This window comes from Tetrao urogallus (assembly GCF_951394365.1).
Source record: "Tetrao urogallus genome assembly, chromosome: 24".
In the NCBI taxonomy this organism is placed as follows: domain Eukaryota; kingdom Metazoa; phylum Chordata; class Aves; order Galliformes; family Phasianidae; genus Tetrao; species Tetrao urogallus.
In genome coordinates, this window is record NC_136837.1 from 4,658,981 (window position 1) to 4,685,853 (window position 26,873).

Sequence of the window (26,873 nt, forward strand, 5' to 3'; positions counted from 1 at the left end):
GGGCCGGGTGCTGACTCAGGGTGCAGGGAGGTGCCGCGCAGGGAGGAGGGCGCCGGTTTCGGCCCCGGTGCAGGCAGCCAGGCTGGCAAGGGACCAGAGTGCTGCTGGGACAGGCTGTGCTGTGGCAAACAGGGAGTGCCGCCGTGCCGTGCCCAAAGCCTGGGCGCTGCCGCCCACAGGGACGGGCAGAGAGGCAGCGCCTCTGTGCAGCACCGGGCACGGCCCTGCCTCTGCACGAGGGTTTGGAGGATCGATGGCTTGGAGCTCGGGGTGATGCTGTCTCTGAAGGGACACGCATCGAGGCAGGTCGGAAATGGCTCTGGTTGGGTCTTTGCTCGGCTGCCCTCTGAGGCATGCTGAGGGACATGAAGCGTGTGAAGATCCACCATCCCGTGCATCCCTCCTCATCGCTCTGGGAGAAGCCTCGCGGCTCAGGTGCTGCTGAGTGACAGCAGGGGACAGCTTGCCTCAGCTTGTAAGGGGTCTTCTGCTGGCCTACATGCCACCAGGAGCTCCTGGGGAGAGCACACGTTTCAGAAGGCTCCAGGTGGAGCCGCATCCCCTCGTGCTCTGACAGTGGGCTCAGCTGAGCGCTGCTGGGACAATCTGCCATGTGCTTCCTCCTGGTTCCCAGCGGACACAACACCCACACCCCCTCACTCCTCTCTTTATTTACAGACACAACATCACGTGGGGGTGTGGAAATGAGAATCAGCAAGCATCTCGCTGAGCACCTGCCCGCCCCAGCAGCACGGAGCCTGCAGCAAGCACTGCACGAGCACCGCACGATGGGGCAGCAGTGGAGCCCTGGATTGGGCTGAGCGCACAGCACTGCGTCTGATGGCTGAGCCTCACCTCTGCCTTCAGAGCCATCTACTTCCATCGGCCACCCACCATGGTCTTCCCACGGGCAGCCTTTGACCTAGATGGGAAGCAGAGCAGGCAAAATGTGTTAATGGAAATGAAAAGAGGAGAGAGATGGATACTGCTGGAGCACCCTCAAAAGAGAACCAAGTTATTGCTGGTTGATGCTTGCAAGGAAAATCTTCAGGAGCACCTTCCCTAATGTGGGGGCTGAGCCAGCCGGTAGGTTTGGGACTCTTCAGGAACAAGCTCATGTTCTACCAGGTGTTTCCAACCAGCCCCCATGGCCTCATTATGCTCCTCCATCCCAGTGAGCATAAATAAAGGACCTCCAGCTGTAGGGGTTTTGTGATTGTTGTGGGATCCCTCTTCTGAGGCTGAGAAGCTGGGACTGGCTGTACTGAGCTGCTTATCCAGAACTGGGGGAACAGGTGCTCTGGGCATGTGCTAGCAGGGAGGTGGAGGAGGAGGTGATGGTGGTGGAGACTTGGACAGTCAGCAATGGGCATTTTGGGCATCCTGAGAGTCACCAACCCAACTCTGATATCGGTTCCCAGAACAGTCCTTCCCTCAGCCCTACTTCTGGTGCAAGGTCAGCCCCAGGTGTCCATGCAGCACAGGTGTGATGGGAGGCATGCAGCCTGCACTTACCCTTTGCTGCAGCACCAGGCCACGGGAGGGCAGAAGAGAAGAGAGATTTGGTGTAAGTGGGGGAAATGCTGCTAACTGACTGAGGGGAAGGCGAGGAACAGCTCATGCAGGATGAGACAGGGGAAAGAGAGCAACACAGTGCTCCTGGGAGAACAGGTTAAATGCTCACCTCCACCCTAGGTCCCCCAGTGCTGTGCAAGGGATGTGTGGACCAGCTCCCAAGTTTTTGTGGGACTGCACAGCTCCCACAGCCCATGGGATCTCCACTCCCATACAAGCTTGGGGGGGAAGGAGGGAGGGGGGGGTCCTCCAGGGCCTTCCCTGAGGTGGTGGGTAGGGATACAGAAGGGATGGGGGCAGCTGGAGGTATGTGTGGCCTGCAGGACACATGGGGCTCTATGTGGGTCTGTTTGGGGGCAGGGGGAAACTGGGGGCCAGTGAGGGCTTCTCAATGGGAGCACAGTGGCACAGTCTGAGGTCCCTGCAGGTGTGTAAGGATGAGGCGTGGGGCAGCTGGGAGAAACATGGGGTGAAATTGAGTGATGAGGAAGGGCGCTCGGCCAGGCTGGGTACTTACACCTTCTGGTGGTCACTGACACGATTTCGGAGGACGTTGATCTGCAGGAGAAATGCAGGCAGGTGGTGAGGCTTGGTGGGATGCCCCATGCCAAGCTGGGCACGGGTCTCTCCTGATGCAGCACAGCGTGCATCCAACACGCGACTCTCCCATATCAAGAGCTGGAGATCCAGCCAGGGAGAGCCAGCAGAGAGGAGCTGGCAGCTCACCTCGTACTTCTGCCGCTTGAACTTCTCCTGCAAGTCGAATTTCTCAGCCTCCAGGTCACGGATGGTTTGCCACAGCTCCTTGGCTTTGTCCCTATGGGAAGAGATGGATGATGATGTCAGTATGGAAAAGGGATGCAGCAGCAAAGAGATGGGGCAGCAATGCCACCCCCTCCGCGGCAGGATCCGTCCCATGGGTGCTGCAGGCTCCGTGCCCAGTGGGGCCGTGCCGGGCAGCCCCACGTCTGTGTCTGGCTGTGGGGACACGCGTGTCCCACGTGTGTGAGCGTGGCTCCCTCTGATGGCCGCCGCTGTCACCCGCAGCCTGGCGCAGCCATGGCGGTGGCACAGCCCCGTTCACCCCTCCTGCAGCATCCCTACCTCAGCTTCTCTTCGCTGAGGTGGTCGATGTTCAGAGGCTTCCGCCGCTCGCTGAGGATCTTTTTCTTCTTCTCCCGCTCCGTTTGCTTCTTGCCACCCTTTTTCTCTGACTGCGGAAACCGTTGGAGCCCATGAGAGGGAAGGAACCCGCCTGGCCTCTGCTCTCATCCCCAGCCCTTCCTCCCAGCAGCGCCCTCTGCTTTTGGGATGCTCTCAGTACGTTCCCGTCCTCTTCTGCTTATAGGAACCCCTCTCTGCAGCACAAGATGCTGTGGGACCAGCTTGTGGCCCAGTCCCCCCCACTCCAGAAGCACCAGCAGCTCTGCTGCAACCCCACGTGCAGCTTCACACCTTCTGCATGTAGCCTCCGAAGTGCAGCATGTTGGAGAAAGCTTTCTTTTTCCGAGCTTCTTCCTCAGCCTTCTTCCGTGCCTCCTCTTCCTCCTTGCGAGCTCTCTCCTCCTGCCAGGGATAGAAGTGGGTCAGGAGTGGAGGCCTTGTGGACCAACGTGCCCCATAGATGGGTTTGTGGGGGGAAGGTGGGCCATGTGCTGCAGGGACCCCCCAGCCCTGATGACACTCACAGCCATGCGGGCCTGGCGTTCCTTCTCCCTCTCGCTGCGGATGCGCTGCTGCTCTGCCCTCTCTGCCCTCCGCTGCTCCTGCAGAAGGAGAGAACCATGGCTGGGTGTCCCAGGACATTCCTTTTGTCCCTCGGCATCCCTAATATCCCAAGAGCCCCAGGGACAGGTCTGCTGCTCCCACATCTCCATATGGGAGGGGTATTACAGCAGATTCCCAACCCCTGGGCACCGAATTTGGCTCAAATCCCAATCATTCTCTGGCAGGGACACGGGACATCTTGGGTCTTGCTGTTGCAGAGAGTGTCTGCGCTGTTTGCCCATGAAGGGGATGGGCTGCCCACGTACGATCCTGTCTTTGAGGGAGATGAGCTCTTCTTCCTCCTTCTTCCTGCTCTCAAAGTGGGCTTCAATGAGGGCCTGCAGCTCATTCAGGTCCTTCTCCATGCGCTTGCGGTGGATGTCCTGCACCAGACAGAAATGAAGGTGATGGCTGTGCTCACAGCGGTGAAGCCCTCTGGGAGCTGCTGGACGCAGCAACACCACAGCGCTGCTCTTAGATGCACTCACATCGAAATCCAGGCGCTCACCATCAGGGATTTTGGGAGGCACCAGGTTGGGCATGAAGGGCCTGAAAGGTGAGTGGGAGGTTGGGAGCTGGCAGTGGGTGGCTGGGATGGGGCAGGGCTCCCACCCGTGCACTGCTCTGCCCAGCCCTCCTCCCTGAGCCCCATGGCCCCCAGCAATGAGTGCTTGTGGAGGGCAGGGAAGAGTCCCATGTTTCTCTCTCTGTTTTTCTCCCTTCTCTCCATGTCGCAGTCCCTGCCCAGTTTTCATGCTTTTAGGGCTTTGTTGTCCCACGTTCCTTATGGATCTCACTGTGGCACTAAGCTGCAGTGAGAGCCATAGAGGAACAGCTCCTAGTTCAAACCTTGCACCAAAGAAAATGCACCAACACTTACTTGGGTTTGGGCTTTGATTCACCTGTGGGTCCCCAGGAACAGGAGAGAAAGGCACTGTTAGTGGCATACTTTGACCCCAAGCCCCACGAAACCCAACCACCCCTTCCTCTCAGCAGTGCAGGCACATCATCCTCCACCAAAGCAACGCAGTGAGGTGTCCATCTGTGTCAACATCTGAGACGTGCATTGATGCTCCAGGCATTCAGGGTGCGTACTGTGAAGGGACAGTGCCTCCTACCCCAAAGGGGAACAGGGATGGATGCCTCACCTTCCCCAGGCTCCTGCTCCCGGTCCCCCTCACCACCTGTGGAACATGGGATGTGTTGGCCCTGGAGGGGCCGTCAGGCTGCCCCAGCACTGTGTTTGTCCCCACCACAAAGCCCAGGATGGACGTGGGGAGGGCAGGTCCCTCAGCCCCAAGCAGATGGGGAGAACCCCGGGTCCTCTCCAAAGATGAGCTCTGCAGGAGCTCAGGCTGGGAAGGCACCAGCACTGCCTTCTTGTTCCATTTCCTGGGGTGAATTTCTTACCTAAGCAGCATGAATACATCCCACCTGCAGATCTCCTGCTGCCCCTGCCCTGCTAGGGATGGGGCCAGGGCAGCTCTGCCCAATTTACTGCAGATTGTCTCCTTTCAGCAGCGGCTGAATTCAAAATTTGACATTGAAAACCCCGTGGCAAGGAGGCAGCATTGTGGGAGATTGAAATGGCCAAGAAGCGCCCTTCCTCCGCTCCTGCTTTACCTTCTCCTGGTGCTTTTGTTTCATCTTCTTGTTCTGTCTCAAAAGTAAGAGGGAAAGTGTGACCAGAGCATCCACAGGTGTCCCACCACACGTCCCTTACACTCTGCATCGTGCCTGCAGGTGTGACAGCGTGGGGACACAGACCACACACCTCCTGCCGTGGTTTCCTCTGTCTCCTGTTCCTCCTCATCTACCTGGTCCTCCTGACCTGTGCAATAAGGACAGGGTCAGTGGGACGGCCACAGCTCCTGCTGGCTCCCTACAGACCCCCAGAATGGGACAACTGTGGTACTGAGTCCAGGAGGCCTGAAGGAGAGGGAGCTATGGGAGAAAGAAGCAGAAAGTAAAGGGCTTTGCCCAGGCCCTTACCCAAAGGTAAGGCATGGATGAGGGGGAATAAAATCCAAGGAACTCAGAGCCCCCTCCTGGTTTTGTCCCTTGTTCCCTCCCCAGCTGTGCCCTGGGACCCCAGAGTGGAGGAGATTGATTTCTGTTGCTCTCCTCCATGCAGCAAAGAATGAAACTGTATGGTGTAAATCTCATGCATGGCACTGTTGGAGCATTTTTCCACTGGAGGGAGCAGTACCCCCGCGAGAGTTCTGTCAGAGCCCACAGGTCCTGCGGGAGACGTGCGGTCCCACAGCAAGAGAAGGAGAAAAGAAAAGAAAAGAAAAGAAAAGAAAAGAAAAGAAAAGAAAAGAAAAGAAAAGAAAAGAAAAGAAAAGAAAAGAAAAGAAAAGAAAAGAAAAGAAAAGAAAAGAAAAGAAAAGAAAAGAAAAGAAAAGAAAAGAAAAGAAAAGAAAAGAAAAGAAAAGAAAAGAAAAGAAAAGAAAAGAAAAGAAAAGAAGACAGCAACCCACGGGTGTGTTGGGATGGAAGACAGAAAGCACAGAAATGAGAGCAGGTCGACACAGCAGGATGGGGAGAGTGCGAAAAGCAGCAGAGGAGAAAGAATGAAAGAAAACCATTTCCCAACCAGGGAAAGGCACAGGACACACCGACCCACAATACGTTCAGACGAAACAAAGAAAGGTGCAGTAACTACCGTCTTCTTCCTCAAGCCATTCTTCCTCTTCTGAGCCGGGGAGGAGGGGAGGGAAGAAGCGCAGAGGTTAGTCAGGTGCCCTAAAGCTGCGGGGCAGAGCTCTGGTGTGCACGAGGTGAGGACTCCGACCCTTTGCTTTTAGCTCTCAGGATGCTTTGCTGTGCAGCAGCCCTGAAGCAGCAGGAGCCCCAGCAGACCCCCGTTCCCATGCCCACCCCATACAGACAGCCCCACTGCTGCAGCACGGGGTTTGGTCCTGCACCACGCTGATGGAGTCAAGGGTTCTGCCTGAGCATTGTTAATGTGCAGTCAGCTGGAGCTCCAGCGCCTGCTGAATTGTTGTGCTCACGCTTCTGCACGCACCCACATCCAGCATTGCCACCTCCCTCTGTGGGCCAAGGGATCTCCCTGGGAAAAGAAATCCTGAGAAAATTCAGGGTGGCTTTGGTCCTACTGATGGTTGAGGTGGAGGAATTCAGAATGTGGTCCCATTGGCCTTTTCTGCTCATTCTGCCCGTGGCAAGGAAATCACCACCACCGCTCAAGCAAAACCCTGAACCAACAGCACTGCCCTTCCAGCAGCAGGAGGATCACCTACCTTCCTCCACATACTCCTCTTCATGTGAGCGCACAGGGGAGAAAGGGAAGAGAAAGAAGACGTGGGTTACTGCCGTGACCCCATCGTTCCTTAGCATCAGTCTCAGGGTGGCTGTGGAGGCTCTGTGTCCCCTTACCTTCCTGCTCCCTGCAAAGTACAACACAAAGAAGCCAAGTGGCAGCGATCTGCTGCAGTGGGGCTGAAGGGGAGCTCCCATTTCCCAAGGGCCAGGGACCCCTTTTCATGGAGGCCCCAGTGACTGCTTGGCTGTGCTGGGAGCTGGCAGTGGAGACAAGCCAAGACCTGAATTGAGCAGGAACTGAAGTGCTCTTATGGCACTCCTACAGCGGTCAGAGCCCAGGACCGTTATGCAGTTTGAGAGGATCAAGTACCCAAAACCTGTCAATGGCCCCAAAGTCCTTTCCTGACCTGAAGGGAGGTGCACTGTCTGTCATCAGATGTGCCAAGGGGATGCTAAGTACAAGGCCTGACCCACTGCTGATGCCCAGCTTGTCTCAGCACAGACACAGCAGTGATGCCTGTGGTCGTGGGGAGATCCTGAAGTGCTCTCACATTGCGTGCTGGGGCAGCAAGCACAGCAGCAACCACCCCCTCTTGCAGGAACGCAGGAATAAGGAGAAAGAAAGAGTGTTAGAAACCATGCCACTTACTGCTCACATTCTTCAACAACCTCTTCAGAGTCCGACATGCTTGGTTATCTACCAGAATGCAAGGCAAGATGGAAAAAGCGAGGGTTAGGAGCTGAGATAAGGACAAGCACAGCCCGTCCTGCTGCCTCTCCCCAAAGCACTTGGAGCTGTGAGCTGTCCCAGCTGGGCTGTGGCAGTGGTATCTCAGTGGAGATAAGGCTCCCCTGTCCCTTTCCATCCCAGGATCACAGCTCACCGTGGATGAGAGGCAGGAGGTTGGGCTCAGCCCCATGCCATGCTGATAGCTGCTGCCAGGAGTTGTGCCCAGGACACACAGCTCTCTGTGCTGGAGCCATCCCAGGGTGCTGCTTTTGCTCAGGGCATGGGAAAATCACCCAGTGATAATGCTCAGCTTGGTTTCTTCCTGACTATTCTTAGCTCAGCTGTGATATGATGACTTGCAGAGATGTTCTGTTATCTCCACTCTATAGCCCTGCTCCATGAGACAGCCCGGCCCTCCGAGAGCAGAGGGGCAATGTGAGCTCAGCAGGAGCACTGCCCTCTTGCTCTCAGCCCTGAGGCTGAGTTTAGCCAAAGGGAGCAAATAAATCACAGCCTGGTGTAGCAGTAGGGCTCACATAGCATCTTCCTTGCACATCCATCTCCCTCCCAGTTGTGTGATATCACCCAGCGTGAGGCAGTCCTAGAAATAACCCCCCTGTGCCCAACCACCTGTTCCCAGAGCAGCTCCTCACTCCCACTGGGCGTTGTAGGAACAACTGCTCCTGACTGCATCTGTCGGGTATTTATTACCCGGGATGGGGAGGAGAGGCGTGGGGATCACTTGGTAAGGATGCTGAACGCAGGATGGGGACCCACAGACGCGGGGAAGGCGCACGGCAGTGGGGATGCCTCAGTGTGCCGTGCAGCTGTCAGATCTCCCTGCTGAGCGGTGACTCAGGAGGGGCTTTTTGGAGACCAATGAAGTCAGAAGACAGCCCCGACTGCCTCGGGTTCACTGCCCATCTGCTGCCATTTCCCCCTGCCTTCTGGATCAGCCCCTCGGCCTCCTGAGCTGATATTTGGGGCACAGCACAGCTCTGCTGCCCCCAGAATTCAGCCAAACCCTTTGCATGGCTGCTGGCACCTGGGCTCCCAAGTGCAGAGATCACTTCCTGGCCAGGATGCACTCCCATTCAACTCCTGCATCACCAGATCCCACCATGCATTTTCTGAGCAAAAACAGCAAAACCAGAACTGTTGAAGGGGCACACAAGGAAAGCCCACGGTATGCTAGAACACGGCTCTAAAAAACGTCTATCCATCCTCTGCAACTGACACAGAAATGGGACAAATATTCCAGTTCAGGCTTTGAACGCTCACTCTGGAACAACCAGGAGTGCCCCAGCTCTGACACACGCTGCGGGCTGTGCTGGTGCTCCTGCAGGCATCGTATCTCTCCCAGCACCACCAGGGCTCCAAGCGCACCCCAAATCCTTCCCAGCTCCTAACGATGCTGGCACTGCTGCCGAAAAACCCACAGAGAGGGCTCTGATGCTTTGCCCAGGGCAATGCCTGCACAGCAGGAAGACATCCCAACGAGAGCAGCTGCACCACGCCGACCACGAGCCAAACCCCCGCGGGATCAACACCTCCTGGAGCTGAGCATCCCCAGCCTTACCTGTGCCGAGGTCCCACAGAGCGGTGGGTGCTGACGGCCGTCTGGGAAGGGCTCCTTGGGGGGCAGAGGCTTTAAGGTCCCCCCAGCGCCCACCCCAGGGCGGGCAGAGCCAGCAGGAATGTGCCCGGCGCCCAGAGAGGAATGCAACACTTGTGAGCTGCTATTTCGGCAGCAGTGGCCCCAGCCCCCTCTGTGCTCCCCCTTCCCCCCCAGGAGCCCATATAAGCCCAAGCTATTGTGTGGCCTCAGAGATTTGCTATTTTAAACCCGTCGGATGGAGATACGTGAGTGCCCGAGGGGCTGACACAAGCCAGCCAGCTGTCACCTCCCTGGGCTGGGGACGCTGATAAGGCAGAGCTTCGGACCCGACCCTCTGCTACAGCCCCAGATGCTGCCATACGAAAGCTCAGACTGCTTTTATCCTCCACCCTGAGATATCTGTCTTAATTTTTGCTTTTTTCCTCTTGCAGGACGATGGGAAACAAGTCCTTCAGGTCCTAGCTGAGCAGGAACATTTCAGAAGGAGCCACTTTTATTAGAAAACAACCCAGTCCTCGAGAAAATCAAGTCCTACCCAAAGCCAAACAAGCAAAAGCAGATCTGGGGGCAGCAGGAGGGTCCCACACCGAATTTGGACAACGCAGTGATTGCTGAAGGCTCAGCTCCAGCCTGTGGCAGAAAGATTTGGGCATCGTGTCATAGGCAACTGGTGTCCCCCCAGGTGGGCGCAGCAGGCAGTGGGGACCGGGTGGCTTTGGGGTCTTTGGGGTCTCCAGGCTACGATAGTGGCACACACACTTTACAGCCTTTGCCTTTGGTTGGGCCAGCCCTGGGGAGGGGTGACATCTCCCTGCCCCCCACCTCGCCCCACACATGGGGCTGGGCACAGTTTATGGATGTGCAGCCTCACTGCTGACACGATCCTGCTGCAAGGGGCAGGGATGGGCAGATCCCTTCAGCAAGCACAGCTATGGGGCACAGCCAGGGAATGGGAGCAGGACACCACAACGCTGTAGGAAAGCAAGGCAAGGGTCTGCTCAGAGTCTGCAGGGAGCCTCCAGGTCTGGGTAATCCTGGCCAGGCAGCGAGCGAGGAGAGGGGATGCAGGGACGGACTTCCAGCCTTCTTCCTTTCCAGCCCACAAGCGGAGAACCCCGGGCCACACCGTTCCACCCGCAGGTGGCAGCGGGGACTCATCGGCACTATGGGCTGCTGGACGGCAGGGCAGGGCCAGGCTTTGATCTTCAGAGCAGAACAGTTTTTATCATCTGATAATGTTGTGCGTGGCATTGTTACAACTGGAAAAAAAAAACAAACAAACGAAGGAACGATGGAGGAATGGGGCTGAGGCTCCGGGTGACGCAGATCCCAGCCCTGCCCCAGCCCAGGGCGGCTCTCAGTGCAGCCCCACATCTACCTCGGGGTCTGCAGGGGTTTCTCTGGGCTGCTTCACCCAGCCGTCACGCCTTGGCAGGCTGTTGATCTTCCTGATGTCCTGCAAACAGGAGAATTGTGAGAGGCACAGGAAGGTCTTCCCCATGCGTCACGCCTCCGGGTGAAGAATTTCCACCCCACTGAAACCTCCAGGAAGTGCACGGTGGGAAGTGTTATTATAAGGGAAAAATAAAACAACCAAGGAGGAAAGTTTTACCCAGGAGTGACCCCAGAAGCAAAACCCTTTCAGGCAGACCCAGGCGGTGCAGCCTCCCATGCAGTCGTGTCTGGGCAGTGCTAATCCCAGAGCTCAGTGCTGGGGTGCCCAGGCATGTCTGACCGACTGGGGCTGCCCCTCCTCGTCCTGTACCAGGAGGCTGCCATGAGCAGCAGCAGCAAATCCTATTGCTGTATAGGGTGACATCTGCCCAGCACTTGTCCTTGCTGAATCTCTCCAAGCACAGAAAGCTGCCTGGAAGCCAAAGTGTCTCCTCCCCATCTCCCCCAAATCAGTGCCCCTGGAGTCAAGTCTGAGTCCCCGCAGCTGTGGGACATCATCATCTGGGGAATATCCTGCACACAGGATGTAAATCATTCCAGACCCCGAGCACAGCTTGGTGCACAGCAGGTCCTCAAGCTCCACAGAGCCCATGTGAAGTATCAGAGCCCTTAATGGGTTCAACCAAAGATCTTACAAGCCCTTCCAGCCCCATCTGCCCCTCTAGATGCAGGGACGTGTCCCACCAGGCTGCCAGGTCTCAGGGTTCATCCCGAGGCGATGGCACAAGCTGTTACCTTGCTCTTTTCCTCCTTGGCAGGCTCCTGAGTTCGGCTGATCCACAGGTTAATGCGCGACGTCACCGATCCCGGGATCTTCAGGTTATCCTGTGGCACAGAGATGGACAGCAGGGTTACAGCTCCAGCTCTCTCACTGCACAAACACAGCCCAGGACTGTGCCCAGGGCACAGGGAGACTGAGCCAATCCACAGAAGGTGAGGACCAGCACTGGCTCTGTCCCAGCTCCCCAAATACAAACCCACTCACTGCCAGCACGCAGTTTCGGTGGCCGGATCCCTGCTCTGCCCACACAGCCACCACCGACCTCCCACCAAACCCATCTAGACAGCAGCCTGTCACACTGCACATTGATGTCCACACATCTGTATCCAAAATGCCCTAGATTTGCCCTAGAAAGCTGATGTCTCCCCTCACCTTCCTGGCAGTGAGCGGCTCTGCCTTGCTGGGAGCGCTGGCCTCGAAGAAGTTGCGTTTGCTGGCCACCCCCTCTGAAGTCAGCATCAGGCTCTTCTGGACAGTCAGGGAAGATCTCACTGAGCCCGAGCGCTGCAAGAGAGGGAGGGCTGTCAGTGGGGGCTGTGCTCACCCCCGGGGTGCAGAGCAGACCTCACAGTCTGCTCCCTCCTTGACCTTCTCCAGCTCTCAGGGTTGCCCAGCAGAACCCTGCAGCATCCCCACGACCCTCTCCAAAGTTCTGCTCCTAAAACCCCGAGGCTGATCCATTTTCCACGAGACATTCTTCAGCCCCGTTGGGATGGTTTTTTTTTTTTGGTGAAGCTCAGTCCCTCTTCTCATTCAGCTCCAGACCACCCCTTCCCTCCCTCCAAACACCTCCCAGCCTGGTTTCTCTACCTGCACAGCTGATGTGTACTTTTCCAGCTTCTCCTCAATGCTGCTGCTGCTGCCTGGGATCCTCATGCTCGCACTGGTGAAGAACAGGGGAGGGTGTTGAATGCAGCCCCCAGGATCTCCTCGCCTCAGCCCACGGCCCTGGGGGCTCCACTTGGTAGGAGGAGAGTTCATCCAACCCAGGCACTCATCCTGCACCCATGTGCCAGGGAAGCAGCTCCATCCCCAACCGTGACCCAGATCTGTGGGGATTAATATGGCCCACACTCTTGGCTCCCCAGTTTACTGTCTCCAGCACAACCAGATCTGGGCTTCGTCTTAGAATCACAGAATCCTTAAGTTTGGAAAAGACCTCTAAGGCCATCAGGTCCAACCATCGACCCATCGCCCACTGAGCCATGTCCCCATCTTCCCAGTTTGCTGTGCATCCCTCTGAGCATCCTGCAGCCTGGGGCCAACGTTTTGCAGACCCAGGGTTAGGAAACATCCCCTCCTCCCCCCTTTGAGAACAGAGGAGGGACCATCCCTGCCCATGAAGGCAGCAGGTGGGGGGCTCTGACCTTCTTGCGAGAGGACTCTCACTTTCTTCTTTCTGTTTGTTTGAGATCACCTGGAAGACAAAAGGGGATGGAATCTAGGAGCAACAGATAAGAACAAGAGAACCTGGGTCAGACTCAGCTTCCCCATTCTCAAGCATGCTCTGCTTTCACCTGCAGAAGAGCCAGATCTCAAACCTGGGGTATCAAGAAATGAGAAGAAGGATGGATGTTTCTTTTTTTCATTTGGCATTCTCAAGAACAGAAATGCCAGAGGGCGGACGGTTGTGTCTGTGACCTTTTGGGATCTCCCTGACAACGAGCTCCCTGTTTTCTCCCCCCTTCCCACAGATTTCCATTCCAGCACAAGGCACACAAACACACTGTCTGATGCTGCAGACTTTTGATCTGAGAAGAACAGAAACAGAAGAAAGACTGAAGAGCAATGCCCAGACCGAAGGGTGGATTTCAAGTGCACATTTTGGACGAGGATCTGTGCCTGGAGACCAAAGAACCCTTCCTTGCTCTCATCTTCCACTGCCTTAATGTTATTTCTTTTCACCCTTGTTTTGCTCTTACCCGAAAGGAGACCGTTCGTGGGCTGCTTCTTCTGATGGAGGTGCTGTAGGTGGCAGGAGCTGGAGGGGCATCCCGCTTTTCTGTAGGTTCCTCCTGGCTGGGAGGCGGCTGCATTCCCTCCTTTGAGGGATTCCTGGGTGGTTTCTGGGAAAAAAGCAGACATCCGATGCAGCCATGCAGAGTTTGCAGGGAAGGTTCAGGTGCACTGATCAGAAAAGCCAGGGTGGAAATGGTTTGGAGATGGTGGTTTGAGATCCTGACCCTCCAAACTTTGGCTGTCTGCTTTGGATTTGCAAATTCCCTTCAGGGAAACCTGATGGCAACTGGCAGTGCTGCAGGAGAAGGCGATCCTAGTGGCACATGCAAAGTGAGGAAAGGAGGAGGTGGGACTGTGGATCCTCCTCACCCATCTAAAGCGTGTGGTAGGGCGAGGACAGACCCTGACCTCAGCCAGCAGCACCATGGGGCCAGGAAGCACTTCCCCAAAGACGCCTTCCCCAACGGCCTGCAGGCTGCCTTTCCCTCCTGGTACCCTTTGGTTCTCCTTTGTCCTTCCAGCACCCAGAACTTCCCAGCCCAAGGCTCAGCACCGTGCCCAGGTCCCGCTCACCTGCTGGGCTGGAGGTGAGGTCCCCTCTGAGGCCGCCTTCTCCTCCGTGCTGGAGCTCCTGGTTCGGGTCAGGATCTTCACCTCGCGCAGCCGGCAGCCCCCCAGCTCTGGAGCCACTCGCTGCTGCTCCTCCTCCCTCCTCTGCTCTCCCCGCAGTGTCCCCACGCTCGGTCCCTCTCTGTCCTGCAGCCGTCCTCTTGCTGTCACCTTCCTCTCATGGCTCTGCACTGGGTGCTGCTCTCCTGCTGGGGCTGGGGCTGTATCCTGACCCCGCTCTGTAGCCGTGATGCTCTCCTGCCCCTCGTGTGGCTTCATTCCTGCCTCCTGCTGCTCCTTCTCCTGTTTCGGTTTCTCAGACACTGCCATTGGTGACCTTATCCGTCTCCCTTCTTTTGTCCTCAGCACCTCCGTCAGCTTACGCTCCTCGCCCTCCTCGGGAGCCATCGGCTTCACCGGGGCCTGGGGCCTGCAGAGAGACCAAGCAGGGCCAGACCTCAGCACCCAGCACCAAGGGGAGGCTTCCAGCCCACAGGTGAGGTTAACCTAGCGATGGGGCACCTCTCTGCTCCAGCACAGTTCAGCTCAAGAAGCACCCAGGCCATGGCTGGCACCTGGCACCCACCTGCTGGGAGCGGGGCTGGGGTCCTTCCCGGGGCTGGGGTGGTCTTCATCCACGGATGAGGAGGACAGCAGGCTGCGGTGCCTCCGCCGGCGCTCCCTTTGCTGCTCCTCTTCATCTTCAAGTGTCCTCTGCCTGGCCAGGCTGTTTGGAAGGAGATGTGGAATCACAGAGTCATAGAACATCCAGAGGCGGAAGGAACCTATCAGGATCACTGAGTTCAACTCGTGGCTCTGCACAGGACCACCCAAAAATCCAACCATGGTCGAGGTGTGGGACTGCTGAGCACAGGGGAGGGGACACCAACACGAACCGTGTGTTGCAAAGCACTCCTGCTCCACCCAACTGATCCCCACGTTTCCCAACGCAAGCACTTGACTTTCCAACTCCTAATGTATCCCATTCAGGGCTGCGTTCATCAGAAAGGAATCCCTACATTAAGCGAGATTATCTGGGTGAGGATGTCTCACCTGTAACTCAGCAGAGCCCTGGAACCGCAGCACGGATCCCAACCACACACCCCGGCTGGGTCACCACAAGCAACAGCAGGTCGTGGCCACAACGTGGGTTATGGGGATGGCCTTTTAATATTCAGTGTGCAAAAGGCCCCAGGGGCAGAAGGACACAGATCTCCCCTGGCACCCACAGCCAGAAGGACCAGGAATTTGTTATAACCGCAGCTCAAACCAAAATACCTACGTTCTTCATCCCATCTAAAGAGCCATTTTGGCACCGGACAAAGTGATGGCTTTGAGGCTGAAACACCGACCTGAATACAGAGCTGTTTGGAAAACAAGGTTCATTTCTCCATGCAAACTGTGCCCGCTCTCTCTGCCACTGTGTTAGGCAATATTTTCCAGGCTTCCGTGCAGTTTTCACAACAGCATCCGTGTACCTGCAGCCCCAGCCCTGACCCAGCTGTGAACACTCGCAGCCCTGCAGGATCCGGCCCCGCACAGCACTCCGTGCAGCTGCACCCAGGCCCAGCATTTGCTTTGAAGCTGATTTTAAGAACGTGAAAGTCAGAGCACGGCCGGGTCCAGCACCATGCGGACACAGCGACTCACCGTGCGCTCTGTGAGTTACTGTGTAATGAAGGTTGGGTGATAAATTAAACCACATTACCCCCCGCGACCATTCGCAGCTTCTGTTCTTCCTGGTGGACGGAGGCGGGGAGGCTGCAGGGGCAGCGGTGCGGAACGGAGAGCAGGGATGGGGTCATGGCACAGCGTGTGCTGCCTTCCTCCACCCCATCACCCCCAGCACAGCGTGGCGTGGGGTGCAGCAGCGATGGATGAGGAAGCTGGGGATCTGCCGTGGGGCTCCGCTGTGAGCATCCCCAGCATTGAGCAGTGCTCCCCTCTATTTGCCTGCAAACATCTCTGCACAGCTCAGCTGCCCTTGCAGAGCCACCCGGCTGCATTTGCAAGGACAGAGGAGCTGCCGTGTGTCCCTCCCACAGTGACAACAGAGCCAAAACTCCGAGCCCGCGTTACTTTGATTTGCACACAGAGGCTCCAAAATGAAACTGAGGTTTCCCCGCCTCGCATTTGTTTGGCTCCTGCAGGCAGCACATAACTGGCATTGCTGACGTGCAGTTTCTCATTATTGGTAATTAAATAATCCACACATCAGGCTATGGATTTGCTTTGCCAATCTTTCCCTCTGCTGTTTCAAAGAGGGATTCCTTTCTCACTGTATTACCTTTTTTAACCTCAAAGAGATGAGTAAAAGGAGGTTGGCAGCTCTCCCCTGCCTTGTCCTCTCCTGCCCTGTTAATCATTAGTGCTGAGATATTTGACATCTCCGCTGTTTCGGGGAATGCTGTCTCATCTCATGGGAGGAGAAACCGCCTTCTTGTCTTGTACAAGTGCCAGACACAGGACCTGCTGGGCATGGAGGTGGCCCTGGATGGGGTCTGGATGCACCCTGGATCTGTCCCAGGGCCCGGTGATAGAGGCACTGATGCGCCCTGACAGTCCCTGAGCACTGGGGGATCCGTTCCCAGTTCTGGGCTGATCCCATTGGGTGTTTTACCCCAAACTACAGCCATCCTAGAGGCCGTTTGGCTGGGTGAGCCAACAGCCAGGCAGGGATTTATGCCGCTCTGTGGGCTGTGTGTGACTCACTGTGACCAGCTCTGGGTGTGTGCAATGCCGGCACCGACCCCACGTCCCTGGGCTGCGTGTGAGCCCCCTGTCCCCACCTCCCCCAGCCCAGGAGCTCCCATTGGAACCCAAATCCCTTTCGGGAAGGGCACAGCCATGGGGCCAGGCAGGTTTGGCGTGGGGATGAATCAGATGGGCAGAGCCTGGGCATGCAATGGGGGCCTCGCAAGCACAGCAGAGCACAAAACCCCACAGCCCTTCCCAGAACCAGCACAGAGAACAGCAAACGGACCCCAAAACCAGGAACACAGCTGGCACGGGGTGAGGATAACTCTCCAGAGCTGCTTCCATTCTCCCATAGGCAGAAGAAACAAAACCACTCCGAGTCTCACCGACCCACGAGAAACCCCCCCAGCACCAAGAACTGATGGGGCAGCACCAGCACCCGATAGCAACCCCCGTCCTCCCCACAGCCCGCAGTGCCAGCAGCCCACCCTGACCCCATCCTCGCTGCCCTAACCCACCTGGAGAGGTCAGACCAATTCCTCCTGCTGAAAGACATCACTGCTTCTCGTGGGTCTCCGGCAGCCCCAAAACCTCACAAGCATCCAGGCTAAGGTGGTTTGGCGTGGACTGGCTGCCCGAGGAGGGAGGGAACCTGCAAGGTTATTTCCCTGTGCACCTTTACCCTCCTGCAGCCCGTTTTCCACCCCGCTGCATCACATGGTCTCTTATCTACCTGGACAGAGGCAGGGCTGTAATTTGTCTACTAGCAGCGCCGTGCAAAAGCCGCCCTGCCCAGCAGTGCCACGCAAAGCAGAGCTCAGCTCACTGCCTGCTGTGCCAGGGCTCGCAGCGAGACCCGCGCTCTGGGCTGGATCCATCCAGGTCTCCCAGGGTTTTGGAGACAACTCCCAGCCCAGAACCTGTTCTACCAGCACCCTGCGCCCGTCACCGCCTCCTGCGAGAGGCTGGAGGAGGTGAATTACCGTGGGCGCGTGGGAGGAGGCAGCCGCTGGCTCTCCGGGATCCAAAACAGTCATTAAACACCTCCGGCTGGGTGCAGAGCGTGCCCAAAGAGATGGGAGGGTGCCACGCTCCTTGAAGCCTTTTTTTTTTCTTTCTGGACTTCTTGTGGCCTCTCCATTGCTGTGAGCTTTGCTGCATTGGGAAGCAGGCAGAAGGACTTGAGGGAGCCGACCCAGCGGGGATTTTGGGGCGCCCATCCTCAGCCCCACAAACCCATCGTCCCTCTGGCTGCTCCCCGGACCCCATTCCCCAATTCCTCCAGGTGTGCCAAGACCTGAGCAGCCCCAGTGGTCCCTTTGTACCAAAAATTCCTGAGCAAAACTCCATCTCTGAAGGCCATCTATGTGCCACGGGCCTCCCACCCTGAGCCGGTTCTGCTTTTCTTTCTCTTTGCTGTCACTGTTGCCTTTCAAGTGCTGTCACCCATACAAGGAGTTCCGTGAGTTGCGGCACAACGAAAAGAACTTACTTAAATAACCTTGTAAGTGTCCCACTAATTGCTGACAAACTATATATAGCCGTCCAGCATCAGCGAGCTGCTAGAGAGCAATGAACCTTTCTGATTAATGCACGGCGAGCGCTTTACTTGCAAAACTCATTGCCAAAGGATATCACTGAGGCACAGGACTTAGCAGGACTTTTAGGAGGATTAGGCTGAGCGCAGTGAAAGAACACCCCCAGGTAGGATCTGTGGAGAAAAGGAACATAAAACCTTGTGGTTTGTGATTCCTTTTATGATGAAGATGAAGAAATCGTAGCCAGGATTTAGCGGACAGCGGTCAGGCAGAGGATCAGCACTGGTGATGCTCACCCCTCCGACTGCCCTGATCTTTATGTTCAGCTCAGAAGCCTGTTTAAAGACCCCTTTTAAAGAGACTCTTAAAGACCCCTCTGTGAGTTTCTCCTCCAGCACGGAGTTCCCAGCTCTGTTCCCTGCCACAGGAACAGCTCCCACCTCCCCATTGCTTTGGGCTGCCTCAAGCTGAGCTGTTTGGCAGCACAAAGCGTTGATCTCCAGCCATCAGGACACCACTGGTGTGAGACATTTGCTGCCCCAGAGCGGTCAGCTCATCTTTCTCCTCCACTTTCTATGTTTTTTCGTGTTTGCTGTAACCCCAAACTGTCACTCCAACGTTGGCAATGGCCAATCATGAGCCAGTCGTTTATGCACAAACTCATGTTGGATCTTCCCTGTAAGGTCATCTGCCATTTTATCCCCAAATCTCAGCCCTGCAAGAACCTTCTGAGCGCGTTCATCATTGTCCTTCATCTCTGCTATGCTGAAAATGCCAGAGTTAGCACCAGGTTTTGCTATCTCATCATCACTGTTCCCCATCTATTCCCTCAATATTTATCTCTGTTTGGACTTTCCCTCTGAGCTGTGGCTTTTCCAGCCATTGCTCCTGGGAATGGAGCAGGAGGCCAGAACCTCACCTGGTGCAGAGCAGCAGAGGACACCCATTTATACCCATTAAGGAGCCAGGCCAGTATCGGCCAGGATTATTTCCCTTGGGAACACTGTCCTGTGCCTCATCCCCACGCGTGTTTCTTTGGCTGAGGGCAGTGGAGAGCTTCCAGTTCTCATAATTGTGCTGTAATTGGGGCATTCCTCAGCCTCGCCCCGGGGCCCAGCAGCTCATCCTGCACCTCCACCCATCCGCTGGTCCTGACGTCGGCCCCTGCTCTGCTCCTCCATCGCTCTTTGCTCCCTGGCTAAAACTCCTCCAGCTCTGGGGAAGGTGGGTGTGAAGGGTGAGAAACTGGGAGCACGGAGGTACCTCCACTGGAAGAGGGAAGCCAAGCAGGAAGGCATCCCAGCTCGGTTCATTTTTGCTCAGAAATCAAGCAAATCCCAACCAAGGAAGGAAGAAAAGATTTTAGACAAACACTGGATGCCTTGGTTCACAGCTGCCTCTGTGGTGCCTTAGGGGTGCTGTAGAGTCCTTCAGGTTCCTGCCATCCTCTGCAGAGGCCTCTTCAGGCAGAATCCATCTCCTGTGATGCCCCATGGCCACAGCTAATGATGAAGAGGTACGGCTGTCCCCCAGGAGCAGCGTCACTGGCAGCCTTTCAGGTTGCATTACATGAAGTAACTGATGCTGCCAGCTGGAAAGCAGCTGCACGGCAGATTGCATCCCTCATAGCACAGGAAATTAGTTGTAATTAATGAGGAATTCCCTCTGATATGAGCAACGGGTCAGAGTTTAGATTCTCCATAAGCTGGCAGCCTAGCACTGACCTCGTGCAGCGTTCTGCAGGGGCCGTGGGGTTGGAGGGGCTGTGGGGACACGCTCACCCAACCCAGGGCTGCCCGCTGCCCCCAGCCCTCCCTCTGCAGCTCCCACCACCAACAGGGCTGCAAACACTCCCAGGGCAAAATGTGCATGATCACTCATGGCAATCCATGGTGGTAAGAAGGGGTTTCCACCAGGGAAGGATGAGAGCAGGATGCAGAGATGGGGAAACAAGATATTTGGAAAAGCCGATGAACTTTTTTTCTATTTGCCCCTCAATTTAAACCCGATCTGACCGTACAGAGCCAGCTACAGCCTGCAGCGAGCGCATTCCTGGCTGCAGGGTGTGCTGGTGAGCCCTGGGCATCGCTGTGCTGCAACACACGGCGTTTCAGCGTGGAGGATTTGGCGATGTGTTGGGCATCCAGGCGGTGCCCACCAGAGCCCGGTCCCACAGCACCCACCTCTCCATTGCCTTTCATCTCACTGCCATCCCTCCCTGCCCCACAAACACCACCCCTGTTTGTAAAGTACCCAATTATCATAATTGTGCTGAGCTCAGAGCTTCGTTCTCGACCCCAACTCGGCTTGGGTTTTCTGCTTCTGTTTCAGTTCTGAAGAAGGCTTTGTTTCCATGAAACCTCCCTGCATTTTCCAGCTATTCCAGTCGGTCAGGTACAGTTATTGCCTCTCCCTCCACACCTTTCTTCCCCTGCCAGAATCACAGCCATGTGTGTGAGTTCCCTCTGGGGATCCCAGGACGCAGCCTCGGCACAGTGCCCACAAGGGCAGCACAGTCAGAGCTGAAACCCTTCGTGTTTGTTGCTGGGGTCGTGATGGTGGATCTCCCACCCAGTGGCACCGTGGCCGAACTGGGATCTCCAATCCCAAAGGCACCACGTCCAAGTGGGAGACACGATTGTGGGGTGCACCCACCCCATTTCTGCAGTGATGTAGGAAGTGACAGGGGGATGGGGAGGCTGGGGTGGGGGCTCAGCAGAGCTGGGGATACCAGTGTGATGGGGGCTGGAAGAGATGATCTCCGTGCAAGGCTGAGCCCAGGGCACAGGAAAGGACCGGGCTGTCTTGCTATGTACCCGCACCTACTCTTGGCCAATGCAGAGATGAGCTCATGCAGTGTTCGGCCCCAGAGACCATCCTTTAATACACATGCAGCCACATGGGCACATCTCAGGCTGTGCTGGAGGTTTGGGAATAGGGGGAGCGGGGCTGTCCCCTCTCTGCAGAGTTGGGAGGGGGTGGGGGCCCCTCCAAGAGCACATCTTGTGTGGGTGAGACTGAGAGTGGGGAGAAAGGCAGAGCTGAAAGGAAGAAGCTCAGATCTCCTTCCTAGGTGGTTGTCCACATGATTCATCTCAGTGGGGAGTTCAGGGTGCAAAGAGGACAGAGGGGCAGCAAGGCGGGGGACCAGGGGGCAGCCAGAAGGGTTGGGGATGTTCTTCTGTCCTGGTGCTCCTGTGGGAGAGAAACAGAGCAGAGCAGTGGGCCAGAAGAGGAGCTTCCCAAAAAGCGGCCCAAGGAACCGGGATCCCAGCCGGGATAACGCTCACTGCGATTACCTCTCACTGTCCCGTGGGGGATTTGGCAGCATCGAACATCTTCTTCCGCCCCTCCATCCCCGACATGGCCTCCACGTTCTTGCGCCAATCACCCACCTCCACAGGGCGCTCCTGCCAGGGGGATGGGGGACAACGGGGACAGGGGGTGGGAACAGAGCACTGGCAGCCCCACGGCTCCCCTCCCCATTGCACGGAGCCCTGCACGCGGCCAGCCGCTGCCCTCCTGCAAATGCCCCCTCCATCAGAGCTCTGCCCTGAGCGCGGGGCTGGCCAAGGGGAGCTGAAGCAGGGAGCTCTGGATGCACGAGGCTACCAACCCAAAGCTGCATGAAAATCTGAAATTCTCCATAGGAGGATGAAGCTGATGTGGGACTTATTCCAGTTCTACAGCAGCGCACCGAGTGCAAGCAGAAGCACTTTCACTGCAAGGAGAGCTCAGCTTGGATGGGACTGGGAGTGCTGGAGGTGCAGGGAGAACCCAATAGGACAGAATGGGGAGGAGGCAGCCCTGGGTGCGTGCCCAGGCACCGGCTCTGCCGGCCCACAGGCATTCATAGATTACAAGCCGCGCTCCCAAATCGTCTCACGGCATCTAAAATAAACTCAGATCTGATCACCACCTGGCGTTGAGACCTGTAAGTGCAGTTTTCTGTCCGAAGGGCTGAAAAATACATCCTACAAGCAACAACGGGGGGAAAATAATAAAAAGGAAAAATGAGCAGAAAATTGAAGCTTTTGTGCAAACTGCTGAGCTGGGACCAGGAGGTAAAACGCAGTGATCTTTGAGGAGAGGCACTGGGATAGCAGCACAGCTCTTCTAGGAGGAATCTGGACGTCCCAACTTTGTTGCTGCTCCAGGAAGGACCAAAAAGTTGCGATTCCTGAACAAGGCACTGAAAAAAAGTCCTCCAGACTCTCTGGGGCTGTCAAAGCACTCTGTGTGGAACTGCCAGGATGGTCTGACCTGAAAGTCATCTCCTTGTGGCTACGAAGCACAAGGTGGACCAAAGCAAGGAGCCAAGGCAAGAAAGTCCCAGTGCAATGCTGGGACTCACTCCCTTCTCTTATCTCTGCAGAGCTGCTGTGAGCTGGGCTGCCTCTCTGCTGCCAAGTGTGCTTGCTGCGCTGGCTCTCTCTTATCTAATCTGTGCTTGGGAGTCTCCTGGGTGTTTGTAGCTGGGATTGCACCAAATCAGAGCTCTCTTTGCACCCAAGAAGACCAAAGACCAAACTCTGCATTTGCAGCTCAACAGACACCATCCTCCATTGCCATCATCTGCCATTACCTGGTGCAGCCCAACAGCTCCCAGGTGGTCGTATGATCCACACAATGAGCTCAACCTGCTATTTCTGAGGCTTACGAGGCATGAGGACAGTCCTCGGAGGCTGAAGGACAAGGGCAGCCCTGGGAGGTCCCTCATACAGGAAATGTTGATCACAGCCTGAACATCTGATTGTCCACCTGAGGCAGGCACTGAGTCAGCCGTGGGAGCACAGGTGAAGGCAATTCACCCAATTCACCTGTGCTGCTGGAAGGGGTGGAGCCTGGCTGAACCTCTCCTAGATCCCATTTAAGTGCTGACCACCACTGAGGAAGGGTCTCTTTCTGGAGGTTGATCCTTGGGGAGTTTGCTGCAAGCCTATGGCCCTGGTGAGCGTTTCCATTTGTTTTGATAGTCTTACTAAGCCTGACCTCTGCATACCTATTGACTGCACATCCCTCCATCCACCCACCTTCTCTGTGTCCTCCTTCTTGACAGACTTCAGGTTGGCTCTCAGGTCCATGGACACCTTGTGCTTGGAGCCCAGCAGAGCTCTCAGCATGGCGTCGGCAGAGACGCGGACCCTCCGCAGCGGGGGCCGCTTGAACTTCCCTCTCAAGTCGAGCACTTTGAGCTTCAGGTCTTTAATCTGCAGCATGGGGAAGGCAGGATGTGGAGGTCACTGAATGGAAGCCTTGCACGGGGGCAAGGGAAGGAGGCCTTGGTGGAACAGCAGTCAGTGCTGACCCCAAGTCCCAGCAGGATCCAAGCCTCTGCCCTTAGGGCCACCTCTCCCTGCACCCAGAGCTGTCACTGCCTTGTCCCAGCCCACCTGGATGGCAGCTGGACCGTGAGAAGGAGTGCTCAGACCCACGAGGGGTGATCAGGAGAGTGTGGAAGTTGCCTTCCCCTTCCTACCTCCCTAGTGTTATGGTTGCACTTTGCTTCGATGTCATATCTTTCTTCATCCACAATCTCCACCTTCTCGTGCAGCTCCCGGCACAGATCCTACAGCCAAGCACAGCATGAGAGGTGAGCAAAGGCCCCAGTGCTGCACAGCCACCACTCCATGCTTGGGGCAGGGATGTACCTGAAGCTGGCTCAAGGAGAGACCGCTGGTGTGCAGCGGGGAGATGCGCTCGGACAGGTATCTCTCCTTCTCTGACTGTTTGTCCACGATCTCCTGATCCCACTCCTCCTTGGCCTTTGCCAGCATCAAGCTCTGCGGGCACAAGCAGACGGTGGAGGTGTGGATGGGCAGATCCCACTGCTGAGGTCTCAAAAGGTGCCGGTGGGATGCTGACCTCAGCACCTGTGTGCCTTTGCTCTGCTGCGGCAGAGACTTCCCCAAGCCACAGCAAGGGGAGCGCCCAGGGTGGTGCTGCACAGCCCAGGGGCACCAACACACGGGGGCTGCAGAGCAGGAGGGCTCAGAGCTTCACACAGGGGGAAGGGAGGGGAGATTTGCTCTATCAGCCACAGCCCACATCAGTGAGCTTTGTCAGAAGAGAGGTGGGAGTGGGAGCTGCCGTTCCCCACCACCATCCCACCAGCCACACAGCTCCCGTTCCACCAAACCCAGGGAGTTTCCAGCCCTCGGGACTCACCTTCAACAGGAGCTTGCGCGAGGCTGTGATCTTGGATTTTCTCTAGGGGAAAGGGGAAGGAAAAAGCTTTGAAAACCAACTTGGAGAAAAGGCAGGGGAGCATCATGATCCCTCTCAAAAGGAGCAGCACTCACCTCCCTGCTGGCAGGCGCATTTGGGCAGGAGCAGTGAAGGAGAGGAGAGAACAGAGCATCAGTGAGTGGGAATCAGAAGGAGGGGGCAGTCAGAAGTTTCCCTTGGGATTGCCATTGGTTTCAGTGTCTCTGTGTGCAAGGACTCGCACCCACAGTGAGCCCTGCCTGCAGTCAGGCTGAGCAGATGGGGCTCTTTGGGAGCTGAAAGTCCCCTCTCAAAAAGCCAGAATTCTGTGATTCCGTGCTTTCAGGTCCTCTGACCTCAGAAAGCTCCAAGCTTCCAATGAGGACACAGAGGTTGCTATGCATTTTTAGTTGAAGAGAGGTGATTTTTTTTACAAAGGGAACAGCACAGAGGTCCCAAGCAATGCGTTCTCCAATCTGAACCCCATTAAAAGAGAAAAAGCATCTCAGTGGGTAGGAGTGGGAGAGCCCCGGGGGGAGGTGAAGCAGCACTACTTACGGCTCCGGCATCGTGGCACTGGGCTGATCTGAAAACACACAAAGGCACAAATAAATAAATAACGTGCAGAAATAATCAAGCAAATATAGAGATGGGTTGGTAAATAAATCAACAAACAGGAGAGAGGAGGATGAAACAAGCCACAAAACGGTGTCGGTCCGCTGCTGCCAATGGAGGGGAGCAGCCCTGGTGCCCCATGGAGCTTCCCAGTGCCTGCCCCACTCCTCACCGGGTGGGGACCTGTGGGTCTGGGTGTGCACAGGATGGGCGGAATGAGGGGTCACCCACCCCCTCTGCTCAGACCCAGCATCCAGTGCTGCTCAACCGTAGAACGCTCGCCATTTCATACTTGGAATGCTCTCAGTAACCCTATGCCCCGGCAGCTGCTGTGTGCTGAGCCCCTGCTGGCTGCTCACAGCGTGAGCCCAGGGGTGGGAAAAGCACTGGGAAAATGCCCGTCGAATCTTCCTTCCCTCTTTGCATCCAAACTGAAGGCGCATCTCAGTAGCAAACGGCTCTCGCCGGTGCTGGTGGAGCTGCTGGTGTTCCTCCATGCTCAGCTGTTCCACCTCCATCGACCTCTTTGCACCCCCCAGTGAATTTGGGAACCATTTTAAACAGCAAAGGGGACGATTAAGAAGAGTTGCTCTGGTCCTGGAGAGGTGCCCCCAGGCTGAGCATCGCACAGTATATGGGTAGAGGTCCCCCCACTTTGTCCCCATCCCTCCCTGTGTCTCCACTGCCTCAAAACTCTCACCTGAAGCACTGCAGCTGGGGGAGAAAAGCCACAGATCCCCACAGGAGCCCCATCCCACAGAGCCTGCTGGGTCTCAGCGTTTACAGAGAATAACCCCAAAAATAGGACATATGTATTTTTTTAGCAAAAGTCAGACATCAGCTGCCCATTTCACGCTTTTTTTTGGAGGTTTTTGGTGACACAGCAAACACCCCAGAGGACACACGGGGAAGGCTGAGGGCAGACCCCAACCTTCCTGAATTCCCCAGGGGGGATGGAAAACCCTTTGTGCCCCAGCAGCGCAGCAGCAGCTGGAGGAGCCTCGTGGCGTTCCTCTCCTTCCCCTCGGAACAAAGCCACGTTCCAGGAGGTGGGACCCACGCCAGACCCCATCCCAGCGACCTCTACCAAGGACAACCAAGTTTTAGGGCGAAATAGTTCTAATTTGGCTTCCCAGAGGGCTAGAGGAGCAGCAGGACGCGCCTGGTGAGCTCGTGTCAGGGACCTGGGGGCTCCAGACCCAGAGCATCCGTAAAAGACTTTGCTCTCTGATGGAGACACGATCGGGACGAGCTCATTTTGCTCTGATCACACGTCTCCAGCCATAACAAGTTTCATAAAACACAAAAGCAGAGAAAACGTTCAAAGAAATAACCCTGTAAAATCAAACGCAGCCAGCTCTGCCATCCCCTTGCAGCCACCCTGGGTGCACTCCAAGCCCACCTCCCCGCTCCCACCAGCGACCCCAAGCAACCACAGAAGGACTCAATCCACCCCAGAACGGCGCTGGTGGCCGACTCAGATGGAACTGACAGCCACAGCTGGGGGCCGACAGCCCCACATCCCCAGCAATCCCACAGGGGGACCCTCTTACCTGCGAGCTGGTGCCTGGTGTCTGCAGAGCTGAGCACTGCGGGGCCCGGCGGCGGAGGGGGAGTGTTAACCCTCAGCTGGCTTCCAAGTGGTCAGTAAAAATAGCACAAATCCCCTCTGGTGCACTGCGAGCCCCACTGCCCCGTGACGTGCAGCGCACACCTGGGGTGCTGCCTCGGGCACACGCGTGCATTGCAGCAGGGTTTGTTGCACCGTGACCCCAACGCGCTCACAGCAACGCCTGCTGTTTGCATGAGGTCAGTTCTGCTGCTGCTCGCTGCCCAGTGTGCACAGATGGATGCATCCAGGGTGCAGCAGCAGCGCCCATGCGCTTCCCACTCCGCTCCTCTCCCACGCAGTGCTGGGCAAGCCCTGCAAGGAGGCAAAACTCGCGAGGCCGTGTCTCTGCATGGCTTTTCTCTCTGCAGAAAATCTCTCAATTTTATTTATTTTTTTGGCAGAAAAGGAGATGGGGTGAAGAG

The 26,873-nt window shown here is 56.4% G+C and overlaps 3 protein-coding genes across 3 annotated transcripts; all 3 read right to left on the reverse strand.

The window, feature by feature from the left end:
• Positions 1–873: 873 nt before the first annotated feature.
• Positions 874–7,317, reverse strand: TNNT2 (troponin T2, cardiac type; the record flags this gene model as incomplete). The annotated part of the gene is made up of 15 exons (XM_079546478.1): positions 874–922; positions 2,093–2,133; positions 2,302–2,392; positions 2,680–2,789; positions 3,031–3,141; positions 3,264–3,341; positions 3,609–3,725; positions 3,831–3,891; positions 4,223–4,244; positions 4,491–4,526; positions 4,966–4,998; positions 5,117–5,173; positions 6,011–6,040; positions 6,609–6,755; positions 7,287–7,317. The coding sequence occupies 15 exons, from the start codon at positions 7,315–7,317 to the stop codon at positions 874–876; spliced, it is 1,014 nt and encodes a 337-aa protein (XP_079402604.1).
• A 3,018-nt stretch (positions 7,318–10,335) lies between these two features.
• Positions 10,336–17,357, reverse strand: LAD1 (ladinin 1; the record flags this gene model as incomplete). The annotated part of the gene is given in 12 exon segments (XM_079546479.1): positions 10,336–10,434; positions 11,169–11,258; positions 11,587–11,718; positions 12,025–12,097; positions 12,582–12,631; positions 13,137–13,280; positions 13,747–14,212; positions 14,369–14,509; positions 16,998–17,071; positions 17,075–17,086; positions 17,090–17,106; positions 17,213–17,357. Coding segments are annotated over 12 exon segments (1,443 nt in total).
• Positions 17,358–21,319: 3,962 nt separating this feature from the next.
• On the reverse strand, positions 21,320–24,221 carry TNNI1 (troponin I1, slow skeletal type; the record flags this gene model as incomplete). The annotated part of the gene is made up of 5 exons (XM_079546271.1): positions 24,186–24,221; positions 23,669–23,800; positions 23,497–23,586; positions 23,051–23,227; positions 21,320–21,427 (listed from the first exon to the last, which is right to left on the reverse strand). Exons 2-5 carry the CDS (start codon positions 23,792–23,794, stop codon positions 21,320–21,322), a joined length of 501 nt encoding a protein of 166 aa, XP_079402397.1. The 5' UTR covers positions 23,795–23,800; positions 24,186–24,221.
• Between the last annotated feature and the right edge of the window lie 2,652 nt (positions 24,222–26,873).